Source organism: Aquarana catesbeiana, linkage group LG08, assembly GCF_042186555.1.
Source record: "Aquarana catesbeiana isolate 2022-GZ linkage group LG08, ASM4218655v1, whole genome shotgun sequence".
Taxonomy (NCBI): domain Eukaryota; kingdom Metazoa; phylum Chordata; class Amphibia; order Anura; family Ranidae; genus Aquarana; species Aquarana catesbeiana.
Window position 1 is genome coordinate 264,996,201 of NC_133331.1, and position 18,203 is coordinate 265,014,403.

General features: G+C 44.0%; 1 protein-coding gene across 1 annotated transcript in view; it reads left to right on the forward strand.

Moving 5' to 3' along the window:
- Nucleotides 1-18,203, forward strand: part of LOC141106404 (membrane-spanning 4-domains subfamily A member 4D-like) — a 114,437-nt gene that overhangs the window by 51,114 nt on the left and 45,120 nt on the right. The window contains exons 2-3 of the mRNA XM_073597165.1: nucleotides 7,752-8,041; nucleotides 10,680-10,790. Coding sequence (XP_073453266.1) covers nucleotides 7,757-8,041; nucleotides 10,680-10,790 — 396 coding nt within the window. The 5' untranslated portion in view covers nucleotides 7,752-7,756. The remainder of the gene's footprint in view (nucleotides 1-7,751; nucleotides 8,042-10,679; nucleotides 10,791-18,203) is intronic.

Here is an 18,203-nt window from a genome sequence, read left to right on the forward strand (position 1 = left end):
TCTAGAGCCTTGAGGCGATTCAGTTCGCATTTGCAGCGCTTTACAAATCATTCATTCATTCAACAAGTTTTTCACACCTGGATTTGGGGATCCTCTGCCATTCCTCCTTGCAGATCCTCTCCAGTTCTGTCAGGTTGGATGGTAAACGTTGGTGGACAGCCATTTTTAGGTCTCTCCAGAGATGCTCAATTGGGCTTGGCTAGACTGGAATGCAGTGGATATATATGTAGGAGACTGTATATATATTTTATGCACTGCAGATCACTGAATCACCTGCCTGCCCGTCTAAAAGTGTATTTGAAAATGTACACCAGGAATGACTCAGTCAGATATAGGCTTGGCTAGACTGGAATGCAGGGGCACCACATGCTTGACCAGACATATGTCGACCTCCCATGCAGTCCGTTGGCAACAGTACTTAAAAGACCCACACCAAAGAACAAGGCGGACCTCTCCTTGCTCCTCATCAGCTGGGATCTCCCATCCCACTATACCTTCAGTCCTCTCAGAAACCTGCACTGAGAGGAATGAAATACTTGGTGTGTAAAGTACTTTTGGGCAATCTGCTATCGCTACAACAACATCTGATTGTAGCAGGCAAATTTCCCTACCCCAGTTGCTAAACCATCGAAAGAAATTCGGTCCCAGCCATCCACATGCTCAGCGGCTGAATGCTAGCTTGGCTAAATTGCTAGCACTCCAACTGCTGCCTTTTCAGCTGGTAGACTCTGCCCCCTTTCGTGAATTTGTGGAATGTGCAGTACCTCAGTGGCAGGTTCCCAAACACCATTTCCTTTAACAGAAGGCCATTCCAGCTCTCTACAGGCATGTGAAAGGCAATGTCTTGGCCTCGTTGGACAGGGCGGTCAGCGGTAAGGTGCATATTACCGCTGACTCATGGTCCAGCAGGCATGGAGAGGGACGTTACCTTTCTTTCATGGTGCACTGGGTAACTCTGTTGGCAGCTGGGAAGGATGCAGGACAGGGTGCAGTATTGTTGGAGATTGTTCCACTGCCACGCCTCCAAAATGCTAGTAGTGGTGATTCTGTCACACCTCTCTCCTCCACCCCCTCCTCTTCTTCTTCCTCTATGGCCTCTTCCTCTGCAAATTTCTCCTCAGAACCAGCGGTGTTCTGTAGGCGTACAAGGGGCTATGCAAGCACTCAGGCAAAAAGATGCCATGTGGTGCTTGAGTTGGTATGCTTAGGGGACAGGAGCCACACTGGGGCAGAGATTCTGTCAGCTCTGCAGGGGCATACTCAGAGGTGGTTGACACCAGGCCAGCTTTAGCCAGGAATGGTGGTTTGCGACAGTGGCACCAACCTCCTCTCTGCCCTCTGACAGGGACACTTGACCCATGTTCCCTGTTTGGCTCGCATCCTTAATTTGGTGGTGCAGCGGTTCTTGTGCAGGTACTCAGGCTTACAGGGTCTCCTGAGGCAGGCCAGGAAAGTCTGTGGGCATTTCTGCCTGTCATATAATGCCAGTGCTCGGCTGGCTGACCTTCAAAAGGAATGCAACCTGCCCAAAAACTGCCTCATTTGTGACATGCCCACCAGGTGGAACTCAATGTTGGCAATGCTGCAACGGCTGTACATGCAGCAGAGGGCCATCAATGAGTACCTGTGCGACCATGGCACCAGGACAGGGTCAGGGGAGCTTGTTTTTTTTTCCCTACGCCAGTGGGCCATGATCAGGGATGTCCTTTCACCATTTGAGGAGGCCACGAGGATGGTGAGCAGTGACAGTGCATGCATCAGTGACACTGTCCCCCTTGTCCACCTGTTGGAGCACACGCTGCGTGGAATAATGGACAGGGCACTTGAGGCAGAACAGAGGGAGGAAGAGCAGGACTTCCTTACCTCTCAGGCCCCCTTTATCCAGACAGTATTCCTGTGGGGCCTCCAATCACACAGTAAGAGGAGGAGGAGGAGGATGAGGATTGTGTCAGCATGGAGGTGGAGCCTGGCACGCAGTATCAGCAGCAGTCTTCAAGGGATCGTTTTCAGTCCCCAGAAACCCATGGACTTGTACGTGGATGGGAGGGGGTGGCTGTGGATCATGTCATCCTTAGTGACCCAGAGGACTCCGGATCGAATGCCTCAGCAAACCTTTGCCGCATGGCCTCCCTGATCCTGCAAAGGACCCTCGGGTTTGTGGTATCAAGGAGAGGGATCATTACTGGATGGCAACCCTTCTTGATCCACGTTACAAGGGTAAGGTTGAGGAATTTATCCAGCCTTCGCAGAGGGTGCAGAGGATGAAACATCTTCAGGAGGCCTTGCAGAAAGGTTTGTGCAATGCATTTCCAGAGCCTGGGAGGTTACAATTTCTTGGTCCTCCTGGACAAAGTGTGGTTTCGGTCAGTCACAGAAGGAGCAGTGGAGAAGGTGGCCGTCTGACCGATGCATTCAGACAATTCTTTAGTCTGCAGCCCCAAGGTCTGATCGGTTCCAGCAACCATCGTCAGTGTCTGATTTACATGGTGCAGGAATGCCTAGGGGCAAGATCAGACTTGGAGACCTTTCCAACCGAAAATCCACTGGGTTACTTGGTCTTGAGGATGGATCACTGGCCAGAGCTTGCACAATATGCAATTGAGCTACTGGCCTGTCCTACATCCAGCATTCTTTCTGAACGCACATTCAGTGCTGCTGGAGGCTTTGTAACCGATCACAAAGTGCGCCTGTCCACAGACTCAGTTGATCGGCTCACCTTCATAAAAATGAATCAGTCTTGGATCACCAGCTACCAAGCACCTGATGCTGATGTAACCGATTCATTTTTCTATGAAATGTGAGATCCCTTGAAGACTGCCTATGCTGAGTGACTATCCTGTTATGCTGAATGACTATCTTATTCCTCCTCAATGCTCATGTTGGATAGCTTCTAAGAACATTTTTGTTTCAGGGCACCACCATCAGTGCCTAAGGCCCAATTTTTCTGCCCCTGTTTAACAGGGGCGTGTAATCACAATTTTTGCTTTAATATCTTACAGCAGGGCTCATTCCTGCGCTCAACTAGAGTATCTGTGAGGGGTTGCAGTGTTGTGCAGCCACCACCAGTGCCTAAGGCCCAATTTTTCTGCCCCTGTTTAACAGGGGCATGTAATTACAATATTTACTCTAGTATTTCACAGCAGGGCCCGTTCCTGCGCTCAGCAAGAGTATCTGTGAGGCTTTACAGTGTTGTGCCACCACCACTACCGCCTAAGGCCCAATTTTTCTGCCCCTGTTTAACAGGGGCATGTAAATACGATATTTGCTCTAATATTTCACAGCAGGGCTCGTTCCTGCGCTCAACATCAGAATCTGAGAGGGGTTACAGTGTTGTGGCACCACCACCACTGCCTAAGACTCAATTTTTCTGCCCCTGTTTAACAGGGGTATGTAATTACCAATTTTTGATCTAATATTTCACAGCAGGGCCCGTTCCTGCGCCCACCAAGAGTAAATGTGAGGGCTTACAGTGTTGTGGCACCACCAACACCTAAGGCCCAAATTTCTGCAGAGTATATAGGGCAGGCTGTATAGTATATATCCCCTACTTTCAAACATCCAACTTACAAACGACTCCTACTTACAAACGGAGGGAGACAACAGGAAGTGAGAGGAAATATACCCCTAGGAAGGGAAATTCTCTCCTGGAAGAGTTAATATGGGAAAAAGGTGTCTCCATTGATGCTTTATCACCAGTCCTTGTTTTCCTAATAACCCCAAATTTTCAAAATCCAATTGTCATTGGGACAGAAAGTGAGGTGAAATCTTCTGAACGGGGGAACAGACAGCAAAACAAATGTTACAGGGTTGATAACCCTTCCCTATGTTATCCAAAAAGCTGGCTGGAGCTACACTTACAAAATGTACCTGTTCCAAATTGATTCAACTTAAGAACAAACCTACAGTGCCTGTCTTGTTTGGACTGCCTGTATACTGCTGGTCAGAGTATATAGGGCCTGGGGGCCCTACGCCTTTTCTGTTTTTAATTTGGGTGCTGGGTTCCCCTTAATATCCATACAAGACCCAAAGGGCCTGGTAATGGGCTGGGGAGGTACCCATGCCGTTTTTCTCAATAATTTTCATCCATATTGCCGGGACCCATTACATTACAGGCCGCAAGCAGTTTTAAATGACTTTTATTCCTTTAGAAATGTCATTTTGTGCAGGGACTGTTCTAAACACGGGAAACACGTGCCACTTTACGGGCATACTATAGACACCCCCCAGGTACGATATTTAAAGGAACATTTCACTTTTATTTTTTCACTTTAAGCATTATTAAAATCACTGCTCCCGAAAAACAGCGTTTTTTAAAACTTTTTTTTGCATTGATACATGTACCCTGGGGCAGGACCCGGGTTCCCAAGCACTTTTTAGGACAATAACTTGCATATTAGCCTTTAAAATTCACACTTTTGATTTTTCACGTTCGGGTCCCATAGACTTTAACGGTGTTCGCGCGCACTTTTGCTGTTCGGCTCATCCCTATACACAATCCTATACCCAGAGTTGATCCAGAGGAAGGCGCTTCTCTGCACTTTCTCCAGTTCCCTTATATCCTTTTTGAGAACTGGTGCCCAAAACTGAACTGCATATTCCAGATGAGGTCTTACTAATGATTTGTACAGGGGCAAGATAATATTTCTATCTCTGGAGTCCATACCTCTCTTAATACAAGAAAGATCTTTGCTCACTTTGGAAACCGAAGCTTGGCATTGCATGTTATTATTGAGCTTATGATCTACCAAAACCCCCAGATCCTTCTCCACTATGGATTCCCCCAGTTGTACTCCCCCTAGTATGTATGATGCATGCATATTCTTAGCCCCCAAGTGCATAACTTTACATTTATCAACATTAAACCTCATCTGCCACATAGTTGCCCAATTAGACAGTGCATTGAGGTCAGCTTGTAAATTGGAGACATCCTGTAAGGACGTTATTCCACTGCATAGCTTAGTGTCATCTGCAAAGACTAAAATGGTATTTTTAATCCCAGACCCTATATCATTTATAAAGATATTAAAAAGTAAGGGTCCCAGCACTGAACCTTTGGGTACACTACTGATAACATTAGACCATTCAGAGTAAGAATCATTAACCACTACTCTCTGAATTCTGTCTTTTAGCCAGTTTTCTATCCATTTACAAACTGATATTTCCAAGCCTGTAGACTTTACCTTACACATTAGCCTTGTGTGGGGAACTGTATCGAACGCTTTTGCAAAATCCAAGTATACCACATGCACAGCTCACCCCTCTGTCCAAGGTTTTACTTACCTCCTCATAAGAAGAAATCAGATTTGTTTGACAACTTGTGTCTTTCATGAATCTATATTGTCTGTTGCTTAAAATATTATTTTCCAGCAAGAACTCTTCTATGTGGTCTTTTATTAAACTCTCCAGTAACTTCCCGACTATAGAAGTTAAACTAACAGGTCTATAGTTACTTGGTAAAGACTTTGTTCCCTTTTTAAATATAGGCACCACACTGGCCCTACGCCAATCCAGTGGTACTATTCCTGTCATTAATGAGTCCCTAAAAATTAGATACAAGGCTTTGAAATGACAGAGCTCAATTCTTTTAGGATCCGTAGGTGGATGCCATCTGGTCCAGGTGCTTTATCCACCTTTATTCTGTCTAAATATTTCTGGACCATATCACTTTTGAGCCATTGTGAATCATTTGGGGCTGTGTCACTACCACCCCCATTATGGACATGAGCTCCCCCGTGCTCCTTTGTATACACAGAGCTGAAGAAAGTATTAAAAAAATTAGCCTTCTTTGTCCCCAGTCACCCACTCTAGAATATTTTGTAAAGGGCCTACATGCTCAGACTTGACCTTTTTACTATTAATATATTTGAAGAATTTTTGGGGGTTTGTCCTACTACCCTTTGCAATCTGTCGTTCGTTTTGAGTTTTACATCCTTGATTTCCTTTTTACATATTCTGTTATATTCTTTGTAACATTTAAATGACACTAGTGTTCCTTCATTTTTATACTTTTTAAAAGCTCTTTTCTTATAGTTTATAGCTTTTTTTTAACTTTGGCCGTGAGCCACATATTATTAGCCTTTTAAACTTATTGCCCATGGGAATTTACTTTGCAGTGAGTTCACAAACATTCTTTTTGAAGAATTCCCATTTATGTTCTGTGTCTATTGATGCCAATATTCCCTCCCAGTCTAAGACCTGGAGAGCAGCCCTCATCCTTGGAAAATGTGCTCTCTTAACGTTAAGTGTTTTTATCTTTCCCGTATGTGTTTTTTGCTTACAGCTAACATCAAATGAAATCATGTTATGGTCACTGCTACCCAGATGTTCCTTTAAATGAACATTAGTAATAAGCTCTGCATGGTTTGAGATTACCAGGTCCAACAGAGCATCATTCCTAGTTGGGGCCTCAATAAACTGGACCATAAAATTGTCCTGTAATAGGTTTATACATTTTTGCCCTTTAACTGTTCCAGCAGTGCCATTACTGCAGTCAATTTCCAGGTAGTTAAAATCCCCCAATTATTATCACTGTCCCAGCCCTTGCAGCCCTTTCCATCTGTGCAAGGAGTCTCCACCTCCTCATTAACATTGGGTGGTCTATAACAAACTCCAATAATTAACTTTGAACTACGCAAATCTATATGCATTTCCACCCATAATGCTTCACATCACACTCTCCATAAATTAGGTCCTCATTCACACTTGTTATTGGAGACTTGAAGACAGCCTTTGTCCAACACGTCTGGAACATAGCTTCTTACATGCATAAATGGTGGTGTGGCACTGGGAATCAGAATCAGCCTATCAACTCTATACCTTTGTCCCTAGAAGTTTCAAATCTGTAATGCAACCCAACATTTAACTACCAGAAGTGGCCTTTGGATGCCCAACCTGGCTCTAGCCTATACTGGTTATTGAGACCTGAAAAAAAAAGATATAGAATCCAAGGACAAAGGGGACAGGGTTAATTAGACTAACAGGAGCTGTTTATAAACTCTAACTCTATAATAAACAGGTTCACCTTCTAATACATTGGAAGGTGACCGCTACATACATACAGTAGCACAGACCTAACTATCTGGCACTGTGCATGTGAGATAATAACAATAAGACAAAGATTAGGCACCCAAAAAGCTATGGGCAGCTTTGGTTAAACTATTGGAACATAGCAATACTTGCCTAATAGTCTCTACTTCCAGTCTGGGTAAAAATACAGCAGCAGTAGCAGCCCATCGTGACTCATTTCTCGCTCTGTTTCTCTCTCTACTTCCTCCCTATGGGGTTTCTAAAGTCAGCCCCCAGAGACAGGAACTGTACATGAATAATCTCTGTGAACATTAGGCAGCAGAGCCACTTACAGACTGTACGGGGCAGCAGATCCCTGGAAAATTTTTACAGAACTGCATTCATTTGTGTATTTAATATCAGCTTGGAGTTCAACTTTAAAACATATCTAAACTCGTAAAACCGCAATATATCATTTTTTATTTTTAAGTCCTTAGATGTGGTGGTGCATTAGGTTCCCTTTTTAAAGGCTTTTTTAACTTTTTGTTTAGCTGGTGATCCCATAGCATCTGATAACACTGATTTAACTTACAGAGGTTCTAAACATTCTTAAACATGTATTTTTATATTAGGATTCCTCTCCTAATACAGTGGTTAAGTAAAATATTGTCTCACAGTTTGTTTTTTTTAAAGCATACAAAATCCTGGTTTTAACTTTTTAAACATTTTTTTTCTTTCTATTTTAGGTTTCATGATGTCACATCCTGCGAGTAAATCTGTACCTTCTCACTATGAGACTCTAATGAACAGCACTCCATCTGCAGTCCCATCTGTGCTCCCAAATGTGCCTGTGGCATCTTTCTTTCAGAACATCAGTCCTCCGCCCCCCACATTCTACATCCCTCCTTCAACCCAGGCCTTCAGTGTCCCCACTGTGGCACCACAATGGCGGCTGTCCGCCATCATACCGCAAAATATGGACCCATCTTTACCATTTTTCCAAACATTTCTTAAGGGTAAACCAAAGGCTTTGGGAGTAAGTATTAAAGGTGACTATACAGCACACAGTTTATACAGGGAGCCCAGGAAATTATGGGAACCACATCTAAAAGTGTACCTGTCTTTTTGCAATAGACAATATGATGCATGAGGGGGAGTAGAGATGGAGATACAGGTATGTAGCGTAGACCCCTAATAGGTCCCACAGATTTGTCTCAGGATCCATGCTCAATCAGGTGCTACGCAGCCAGGCACACAGCAGCTCCCACAGTCTCACAATGCAATGACCAGGCAGTGTGTATCTTTTTAGATTTTTAGGCTGGTTGAACTTGGTTCAACCAGACAGACCGGTTAAAGCACTACATGGCATCTTTTAGCCTGACTCGTCGAATGGCCCCTTGAGTGTGTAGGGGGTACTGGTGGTTCATAGGACATTCCAGCAGAGGAGGGCATGGAGGAGGTGGAGGGGGTGGCGCTAACAGATCTCACATCACCACCAGCTGTATGGAGACGTGGTGGAAAAACAAGCTCCAGCACTGAACCCTGTTCTGCATCCTTTTCTATTTGCAAGCAGAGTTACCCAGTGTGCTGTGAACAAAATATATTGTCCCTGACCATACTTGCTGGACCATATGTCAGCAGTAATGTGGACAACGTGGCTGACTGCCTTGCCCAACAATGCCAAAACATTTCCTTCTACGTGATGGTACAGAGATAGAACGGCCTTACGTGCAAATAAATTGCAGAAAGTGCTGTACCACAATGGCAGGTTCCCAGTAGCTAATTCACGGAAGGGGGCAGAATCCACCAGACAGAAAGGCAGGAGTTGTAAAGCCAGCAATTTGGACAAGCTGGAATTTAGATGCTGGGCATGTGGGTGGCAGGGAGTGTATTTTTTTTTTCTTTCGATGCAGCAGCTGGGGCAGAGAAATTTGCCTGCTATACTCTACAGATGGTGGTTTGCTGCTGGCAGATGTGTTACAAGGACCTGTGACACCCTTTTCTATACCATCATCCCTGTCAGTGGAGGCTGTTGAGAAGTAATGAGATATAGCGGGTGTAATGTTGCGGGGGTAGGCATGAAAGGTGAGGAGGAGAAGAATTGTGTCCCTTTTGTGTGGCTTTCAGGTGCTCTTGCCAAGAGGTTGAGTGGTGGGGTTAATTAGCTTGTGAAGCATGTCGTACCCAAATGGCTGGTGTTTTTGCCGAGCTTGATCTGCTTGAGGCAGAGATTGCAAATTGCAACAGTGCGAGCGGCTGCACATGTGTTAAAAAAGGCCCACACAGCTGAGTTGCGGGAAGTGGGCCAGGAGATAACAGTTCCACAATCTGATGGAATAGGGTGGCTGCTCTTTACTCTTCCATGATTGCTGCCTCTGGAGGACATCCTGCTTCATTGGGTGTTGTTTCTCTCTCTCACTTTCCTCCTTTGTTCTATCCGGCACTCAAGTCGTGTCAGTGACCTCATCATCATCATCCCCTCTATCCTCATCATCACTAGAGCCAACTTGAATGCATGAAGGTAAAAAAGCCTTATGCCATTAAGTACTTCCCTTTTGTTCTGTCTTCTAAAGAGGAAGTCAGGCCTGGCACCAGTGGATTGGGGGTGCCATCCTGGGGGAGCCTGTGTCTGATTGGACACAGAGTTCTGTTGAGATTGGGGTGGATTTTGGTATCTTCCTCTGTCCTCCCCTCCTGTTAAGTACTGGTTGGTTTAGTTCTACCTAGTAGACATGTGCATTCGTTTTCGTCCGAATGCATTTTCGTCCGAATTTCAGGTATTTTCGTTATCGTTTTAACAAACGATAACGAAAGTGCAGTATCCGAAAAACGAAAGATCCGACAAACAAATGCTTTATTTTCGTTTTTCGTTGCTACAACAGTTCGATATAGATAGGAGATTCGACATGATGATGACAATAACAATCTGTGTCCATCAAACCTCTGGTCGAATGTGCCTAACCTTAACTCTATTAGTCCAAGATTATTCTACATAGAGAGAAAAGATTCGATATAGAGAGAAAAGATTCGACAAAGGGGAGAAAAGATAAATAAAAATAATGATGATGATGAATGTTATTGGCTGATTGTAACCAAGGAGGAGGAGCAGTAAAATAGCTAGAACTAAGTACACAAGTACTTTGGCTTATGGTGTCTGTTGAAAGTTCTAAGAAGATTCGACGGAGCAGGTAAACTATACGGCGTCGTACAGTTTAGCTGCTCCGTCAACTCTTCTTTGAACATTCGACAGACACCATAAGCCTTCAATGACAGATTCAACCTCAATTTGGATTTTCGGACGAATGCAATTTTTAACGAAAAACAAAATAAATAAAAACGAATTTCGGGAGTAACTAAATAAACTTATTTTTCGTACGAAAACGAAATTACGAAACAAAATATTTCAGTGTGCACATGTCTACTACCTAGAGCCTCCCCACTTCTTCTATGTTCTTCTATCTTCTGTATTGCAATTAGAATTCTGTACTGCAAAAGAATGAGAAAATGTTCTTTGGGGAACTTGAATTTGCCTTGAAAGAATCCCCATCTGGGTTCAATCAGTTGGGCAAATATATTAATTTATCTGTAGCGGACCATTAGGTATCAATTGCACTTAGTAGAGTATTGTTCAAAGCTGCATCAAACTAATTAAACCTTGTTCTTTCTCTGCTCAGATTCTGGTCATTGTGGCAGCTATATTGGAGATTGGCCTCGGCATTGCATCAATCTTCACCAACTTTACTATCACGTTACCAAGTAGCATTTCTTTTTGGGGCCCAGTGTTTGTAAGTACCTTTACAATTTGCTGTTTGTGATTGTAATAACTGGGTGCAGAAAAGCATCGGCCTGCAGTACCACCTATTGGCAAATCATAGATTAACTTTCACCTATGTAAAAGGGGAGGGTTTGAATCAATGTGAGATGTTATTGCCTGTGTCACCATTGGAGAGTTTCCCCACACTTCCTGTCCTGGTGACCACTCTCATTTGATCACTGGGACAGGAATGGGGTTTAATCTTTCCCAATAAGAACAAAGACAAAAAAAGTAACTTGAAAAAGTTCTTTCTTATGACCTTCCATTGAACTACGCAGGGGCGTAGTTCAATGAACATAATGATCTTATAACATGAATAGTAAATAACTATTATAACATGAATAGGAATTTACTATCAACTGGGGAACATATGGGCCACCCCATAGGTTCCTATACATCACCAGGGCATAAGGGCCAACCAATTAGGCTCCAAGATGCAAGTGCACTAGATCACAGTGGAGGGAAATGCGTATATTAGTTAAATGAAAATCCCTGTCACAGACCGAGATGAACATTTGGCAGAAAGATACAAAATTAAAAAAGATTGAAAATATAGCGATGGTGGCCTCTAACCAACCATGAGGTGGGCCCCAAATTCGAGGATCCAGGGTCACCCAAGAGCACAGACCAAGACCAAGAGCGGCCCTAGGAATAGTCTTGATTGCAAAAAGAAAAAGGGGGGAGAGGAGTGCAAAAACCAGGATAGGCAGACCAGAATATAGAGAAAAGAAGGGGAGAAGGAAAAGAAGGGGGGAGTCCTGCAGGATGGGAGAGTGACAAGACCATTCTCAGGAGATGCCCAGACTGCTCAGGTGTCCAGTGGGAAGAGCATAGGTCCACCAAGGAGACCATACTTTAAGAAATTTATAGTGAAAGTCATTTAAAATACTCTAACTGATCTCATGATCAATGAGAAAATGTTGAGTGCTCTTCACCATAGCAAATGGAACAGAGGGCCTCTTCCAAGCTCTGGCTATAACCCGTTTGGCTGTATTAAACAAATACGTTGCCAGTTTCTGTTGGTATGAATACAAGCCCTGGATCGGGGCAGTGCAAGTGCAACAAAGAAAATTTTGCATCTCTGTGAATGGGTATATGAAATAAGGAATGCAGGTGGCCAAACACCCTGGACCAAAACCCTATGAGGCGAGGACAAGACCACCAAGTGTGTATTGCATCACCCCACTGACCACATCCTCTAAAGCACCAGTCTAGGTCACTGGGACTTAGTACCACGGTAGGAGGACTTTGTATGCAGCTTCTAAAGTAGCCGTGTTGAAGGAGCATTTGGCCACAGAGGACCAAGCCTTGTTTCAGTCATCCGGCTCGATAGAGGTCTCCAAGCCCTAATCCCAACGCAACTTATAAGACACGGCCCCAGGCAAGTCCATAGCATTTAAAGAAAATTAGATTTTGGCGATAGCTCCTGGGGCCCCAAGGAAATGAAAGCAAAGGAGTTCAAAAAACGTTTTTTGGAAATGATAAACAGAATTGCGTCTCAACGAAGAGACCCAGTGGCTTGGTTTAGTATGGTGATAGAATTGAAATGAGGGCGCCTCATGGGTGTCCTGGAAGGAAGACCAGGAGGGAAGGAAATGCGTTGAAATAAAATGTCAGACCTTTGCAAAGTCATGGAAGGACCACCAAGAGAAAAAGCTCGGTTGATCAAGGCCCAGCGGGAAAAGGGAGTTGTTAAAGAGGGGGAGTAGTGGTATAAAGGAGAACACAAGGTTACCCGAGTAGCGAACAGAGTCCCAGAGTTTAAGGCTATAACGCATAAGCGGGCTGAGCGAGGGAGGGGCGAAGCTTGTAAGGAAGCCAAAATAGGGCCAAAAGCCATGGGATTCATATTCAGTTGTAGGCTATAACAGAACGGTACAATGATAAAACAAATTATGGCAACAAGTAAACAAATTAAATTACCCCTTCTTTTAAAGTGTGCATCTATGAGGCCCCAAATTCTTGAAGGCGGTTCCCATTCATCTTGGCAAAATACCTCCAGGTCAGGCTGCATGTTTGAGATCTCCACAGAGTGACTCGGTGACATTAAGGTTATGAGACTGTGATGGCCACTCCAGAACCTTCACCTTTTTCTGCTGTACCCACTGGAGGGTCAACTTGGCCTTGTGCTTAGGGTCATTGTCGTGCTGGATATTCCAAGTGTCCCATGCTCACCTTTCATGCAGAATTGTCTGCCAGTAATTTCTGATAACATGCTGCATTCATCTTGCCATCAATTTTCACAACAATCCCCATGCCTTTAGAGCTCACACACCCCCAAAACATCAGCGAGCCACCAACATGCTTCACAGTTCAGATTTTATTCTTGTAGCTATAGGCCTTGTTGACCCCTTTCCACACATAGTGCTTATGGTTGAGACAATAAAGCTCTATTTTGGTCTCGGCACTCCAGATTACAATGTGCCAGAAGGTGTGAGGCATGTCAAGGTGTTGTTGGGCATATTGTACCCAGGCTTTTTTGGGGCATTGGTACAGTAAAGGCTTTTTCCTGTCAACTCGACCATGCAGCTAATTTTTGTTCAAGTAATGTCATATTGTGCACCTTGAAACAACCACACTATGATTTTCCAGAGCAGCCTGTATTTCTCCTGAGGTTACCTGTTGGATTTTCTTTGTATCCCGAACAATTCTTTTGGTAATTGTGACTGCAATCTTCCTTGGTCTACCTGATCTTGGCTTGGTATCAAGAGATCCCCAAGTTTTCCACTTCTTAATAAGTGATTGAACAGTACTGACAGGCATATTCAAAGCTTTGGATATCTTTTTATATATTTTTCCATCTTTATGAAGCTATATTACCTTGTTACGCAGATCTTTTCACAGTTCTTTTCTGATTCCCATGGCTCTATGCATCAATGTGAGTGCTAACAAACTCATTGACTACAACCCCTGGCAAAAATTATGGAATCATCAGTCCCTGAGGATGTTCCTTCAGTTGTTTATTGTTGTAGAAAAAAAGCAGATCACAGACGTGGCCAAAAACTAAAGCCATTTCAAATGGCAACTTTCTGGCTTTAAGAAACACTAAAAGAAATCAAGAAAAATAATTGTGGGGGCCAGTAACAGTTAGATTTATAGAACAAGCAGTGTCACATACCTGGTATCAGAGCCCAACTGTAGAAGGAGACCTCTCTTACAGCCCTGGCTCAGGGACCACTGGGGTTGCAACAGTGGTACAGGAGCGCAGCGAGGTAGGAGTGCCTGTATGATCCGTGGTAGAGGTGATCCACCGGACGGACTGGTAGCAGAAGCAGTAGGAAGCAGTGGAATAGGTGCGGGTCAGTGACCCCTGGATCTAGGCGGAGCTGGATCAGGAACAGACTTAAGCAGAGTGAGACAAGCCGGGTCAGAACGGGCAGCGGGTAGTACAATCAGCAGGCAAAGGATAGTCAGCAGGCAGGCAGAGGTTCGGCAACAGGAGATCAACATTTTTTAGAAGTAGCAAGGTCAAGCAGGCCGGGTCAGGAGAGGAGAAGGCAGCAGTAGTCAATGAAGCAAGATCAGGTAACACAGCAGGTTCAGGATCAGACTCAGGTTAGACTGCAGATCATAAGTGCAAAAATTTGATTCACCAAAATCTAGCCCCAACCAAAAATTATTTCAAATAGCAGCGCTGAATAAACTAAAACTAAATAAACTAGTAATGATATTAAATATAATCACTCCTTCCCACTCCTGTGCATCAAAACAATGTGATCTAAATCCACAAAAATTGTGAGCATAACCAATTAAGTGAATAAAACATCTGTGCACATTAAAAATGTGTATAAGGAGTGAGAAAATAAACCAGTGTAAAAAAAGTCCAAAAATGTGTGATAAATCAATGTCCAATAATATTAATCCGTGACGTGATACAGTGTAGCTCTTCACTTTAAACACTCTTCCACCACACCTCTGTGACTTTGAATCCACTCCCCTTAGGTTAAAAAACTCACCAGCTCCTTTCGCCCACACTCTCGTGTTAGGCTTTAAAGTTTTGTCCCACACAGAAGGGGGAAATTGATGGCCTCCAATGGTTCACCTTTATAATAGTAAGGAGCTCTCCTCTTCTGGAGTCCCTGGCCTGCACTATCCGTTTCTCCTTCCCTGTGGGTGCCTTCTCAGTAAGCTTTCACCGTGCCCCATGCAGCCCCAGGATTGTCAGTGCAGCCTGCAAGCTTCCTCCACTTCCCAGAGTGGCAGGGATCAATGCTCTCTCTATATTTAATATCATTACTAGTTTATTTAGTTTTAGTTTATTCAGCACTGCTATTTGAATTCATTTTTGGTTGGGGCTAGATTTTGGTGAATAAAATTTTTGCACTTATGGTTTATTATTTTAAGCAGCAGCTCAGTTTTAGGCTTTATTTCCATTAGCGCAGCGTTTGGAATATAGGAGGGGGCGGATTTTCTATATACCATAACTCTGACATAGACTGCAGATCAGACAGCACTGTACCAGAGCAGCTGCTGGCTTTTTAAAGGGGAACTGGCGCCAAGCCCAGTCAGCGCGCGCGCGCATGCCTGCCGTGTGCTCTCGCACATGCATACCCACCTCGTGACTCTGCACGCGCTCACACACCGCTGCCTGGTACAGCGCGCTCCCATAGGAACACGTGTGCGCATGCGCGCACGCCTGAGTGTCTGTCCTGCCACAGGATATCCCTGACATTGCCCCCCCCAAGGGGCAACTTACGGGTGCCCAACAGGTTCTTTTTTTCAGGGTGAGCAAGAAAAAAGGCACGAACTAACCTTCTTGCATGGATATTGCATGCGGGCTCCCAGGAATTTTCCTCCAGGCCGTATCCCTTTCATTTAACCAGAAATTGTACCTGATTCTGCCGTCTCCTGCAATCCAAAATAGCCTCCACTTCATATTCCTTATTTCCATCAATCACAACAGGTTCCGGTGGTTTAGGTTCTCTGTCGGGAAAAGGATCAGGTTCTACAGGCTTCAGTAGCGAGACATGAAATATAGGGTGTATCTTAAATGAGTCAGGTAGAGACAGTTCATAAGACACTTCATTCAACTTCCTCTTCACCGGGAAAGGACCAGTAAATTTGGGTGCCAACTTTTTAGATGGACATTTCAACTTAAGGTTAGTTGTGGAAAGCCATACCTGATCGCCTGGCTGTAGGTTCAGTTCTCCTCTCCTTTTTCTATCAAAAGCCTTCTTGTTGTCAGCTTGTGCTTTGGCCATTGCGTCCTGCAAGATCTTATTGTTGTGGTTGAGGAACTCCATGGTATTCTGTACTGCTGGAACTGTAGACTCTGGAATGAAATCAGGCAAAAATTATAAATGGAAACCATAATTAGAAAAGAAAGGGGATTGACCTGTAGCTGAGTGATTGGCATTGTTGTAGGCAAATTCTGCTAGTGGCAGTAGAGATACCCAATCGTCCTGAGCAAAGGTTGTGAAACACCGGATGTACTGTTCGAGCGTTTGGTTAGTCCTCTCAGTTTGCCCATTAGTTTGGGGATGGTATGCTGAGGATAATGCCAACTCGATTTTCAACACTTTGCATAAAGCTCTCCAGAAACGTGAGGTGAATTGATCAGACGTGATGTTTGCAGGAACCCCATGTAATCTAACAATCTCCTTAATGAATACTCTGGCTGTTTCCATAGCAGATGGGGTATTCTTTAAGGGCAAAAAAATGGGCCATCTTGGTTAATCGGTCCACTACAACAAAGATTGCCGTGCATTCTTCGGCAGGTGGGAGTTCCACTATAAAGTCCATAGAGATCATCTGCCATGGGTTATCAGGAATGGATAGAGGCTTCAACAGGCCCCAGGACTTACATCTCGCTGTCTTGTTCTGAATACAAACAGAGCATGAATTCACATATTTCTTGCAGAAGTTTTCTAGGTCAGGCTACGTCATACAAGTTCAAGAGTCTGCATACCAAGGATGGTGGGACTTTGAATTGAAGTTCTCCAAGTTCAAGAGTCTTATGTTTGCCAAAATGGCCTGCCAGCGGATGGACATGGAACATCTTTAAGACCCCTACACGCACACTCTCAAGAACAAAAATATTGCCTCTTTTCCAAAGCAGACCGTCTTTAGGGGTTAGAGTCACTCCAGGGAGGCTGAAGATGTTCATGGAAGCTTGTTTGATTTGTGACAAAAGATCTGTCTGCAGCAGTAGGAAGTTCCCTGTAGGCAGAATGGTATCTGGTGTTGTCACGTCCCTGGGGTCATCGTACATACGGGATAGAGCGTCCGGTTTTGTATTTTTTGATCCAGGTCGGTAGGTGATATGAAAGGTAAAACAAGTAAAAAAACAGAGCCCAACGAGCTTGTCGTGGCTTCAGTCTCTTGGCAGATCTTAAATACTCTAGATTTTTATGGTCCATATATATCAGTATGGGATGGTTAGCGCCCTCCAACAAGTATCTCCACTCCTCCAGTGCTGCTTTGATGGCTAACAACTCACGATCTCCTACATCGTAGTTTCTTTCTGCTGGAGAAAGTTTACGTGAGAAGAAGGCTACAGGGTGCATCAAGGCTTTAACCCCTTGGCATTGGGAACAAACTGCCCCCACTGCTGTTTCAGAGGCATCCACTTTGAGGATGTAGGGTAAGGACGGGTCAGGATGGCTGAGGATAGGAGCCGAAGTGAAAAGTTTCTTCAATGTTTCAAAGGCGCTTTGTGCCTCTGAGTTCCAGCAGAATCGTAGGTTTTGTTTGGTTAGTTGTGTTATTGGGGTGATGATGGCAGAGAACCCTTTAATGAACTTCCTATAAAAGTTTGCAAAACCTACGAAGCGCTGTACCCCCTTCTTGTCTGTGGGTACAGGCCATTCCAGTATGGCGGACACCTTTTGGGGGTCCATTTCAACTCCTGCTGTGGAAATTACACGTCCCAAAAATTTAATGCTCTGCCAGTCAAATTCGCATTTCTCCGGTTTTGCATACAGCTTGTGTTGACGGAGTCGGCCTAACACAATACTGACGTGCTCTCGGTGTTGATCAAGGGAACCAGAGAAGATTAAAATATTGTCCAGGTAGACAATTACGAAGATATAAAATAAAACAAAAAACGTGCGCTCATAATCAGTGTAAAAAAGGGACTCGTATTGAAGCAATCCGAATCAATACAAAAAATACAAGAAAATAAGTGTGCAAGACGGATCGTGTTAAAGCGATCCAAATCAATACAAATAAAAAAAAAAATGAAATACTTAGAACACACATAGGTCAAAATGCTGTCAATAAATGATATATAGTGAAATGTGTGCTGGTGTGCTTAAAACCATATATCAATGAACTACTTAAAACTTCCCGCACTGAATAAGTTGTTACATAAACCAGTCCTCAAGTATAAAAAAACTTCTCAGCCGTGAAAGGAGAGGAGGTAGTCCATAGAATGGATGACAGA